The sequence below is a fragment of the Nestor notabilis genome, unplaced genomic scaffold (genome assembly GCF_000696875.1).
Source record: "Nestor notabilis isolate BGI_N333 unplaced genomic scaffold, ASM69687v1 scaffold18601, whole genome shotgun sequence".
Classification (NCBI taxonomy): domain Eukaryota; kingdom Metazoa; phylum Chordata; class Aves; order Psittaciformes; family Psittacidae; genus Nestor; species Nestor notabilis.
The window spans coordinates 2,525-3,900 of NW_009913648.1; the positions used below are offsets into that span (position 1 = coordinate 2,525).

The 1,376-nt window shown below is 47.0% G+C and overlaps 1 protein-coding gene across 1 annotated transcript; it reads right to left on the reverse strand.

Moving 5' to 3' along the window:
* Nucleotides 1-687: 687 nt before the first annotated feature.
* LOC104412548 (homeobox protein Hox-A4-like) lies at nt 688-1,047 on the reverse strand. Its single transcript, XM_010023294.1, has one exon. It carries the CDS (start codon nt 1,045-1,047, stop codon nt 688-690), a length of 360 nt encoding a protein of 119 aa, XP_010021596.1.
* Between the last annotated feature and the right edge of the window lie 329 nt (nt 1,048-1,376).

Below are 1,376 nucleotides of genomic sequence, written 5' to 3' on the forward strand. Positions count from 1 at the left end.
ATGCAATAGGGAATGTGGAGACAAACTAAGAGATCACAGCTACTGCGGGAGCTACACTTAAACCCAGTTAAGTTACCTTAGATACATAAAACATTTCCCTTAGACAGCGTAAGGGGACATTTTCCGTAAGTCCTTCACCTTCCGTGGCCGTGTTCGTCCTCTCTCCCGTGTTGGGGTGGGTGCATACGTGTGTGTGCACACTCACGCACCCGCGCACGGGAACCCACGAACACGCCACGAAACAGCGCTATTACAGTCAATGCGTCACACAAGTGTCTCACGAGGGCTTTGCTTTGTTTTAACCGTCTTTTATTTGTAAAGTGTTCTCCTAAAAAATAAAAAAAAAAAAAAAAAAAAAGAAAGAGTCCGTCTTAGGTACAGAGAATTCGTCCGTGACAGCATCCAGCCCTCTCTTACACCGAGGGCAAGGGAGCGTTTCCATAAATAGAAAAAAAATTATGGGCATGGAATCATTATCTATATACAATGTAGACAATCGTCCGGGTTTTGGTTTAAACATGTGCCCGTTCTTGGGCACGTCTCGTGTTCCTTTCCTGCTCCTGTTTTGTTTTATACAGTTGTTTGGTCCAAACGGCCAGCCTCCACCACGGGGCAGCTGGAAAACCCCAATAGATAGGTAAATATATATATTAGGAAAAAAAAACCCCAAAACAAAAAAACCCTTATTTATAGCGCGGCTGCGTTAGGTGTAGCCCCATCGAGCGGGTGGGGGTGGCCCTGTGTCTGTGCTTTGGACTGCTGGCTCAGTGTGGACTGGTTTGAGGAGCGCATCTTTGTGTTAGGCAGTTTATGGTCTTTCTTCCACTTCATGCGCCTGTTCTGGAACCAGATCTTGACCTGGCGCTCGGAGAGGCAGAGGGTGTGAGCGATCTCGATGCGTCGCCTTCTGGTCAGGTAGCGGTTGAAGTGGAACTCCTTCTCCAGCTCCAGGACCTGCTGTCTGGTGTAGGCAGTGCGAGACCTCTTGGGCTCTCCTCCATTGTAATTGGGGTTGACTGAAACGTGCACACACAGGCACACGCACATACACATACACGCGGAGGGGAAAGAAAAGGAGAAAAGGGGGGGGAAGCGATGGAACATAATCATTATATAATAACTTGACACCAGGTTCACGTAAGATACATAAACCGCAAGAAAAATTGTTTCGCAGCCTATCGACAGTGGGGACAATCGAGGAGCAATAAAAAATGGTGATGGGCATTTGGGTTAGAAGAAAAGCTTCAAAGACACATGGCCCAGAGCCACTGCAGGGCAATTAAATTTATGGGGGCTATAATTACTGCCCTAACAGTTTGGCGTCTCGTAAATCTTTTGATAAAGGACCCCGGATACAAAAGGTTTCTCACCTTTTT

What these genes read in the sequence shown, in the direction of transcription:
- LOC104412548 (XM_010023294.1), bottom strand. Translation starts at nt 1,047, where the DNA reads ATGTGCGTGTGCCTGTGTGTGCACGTTTCAGTCAACCCCAATTACAAT.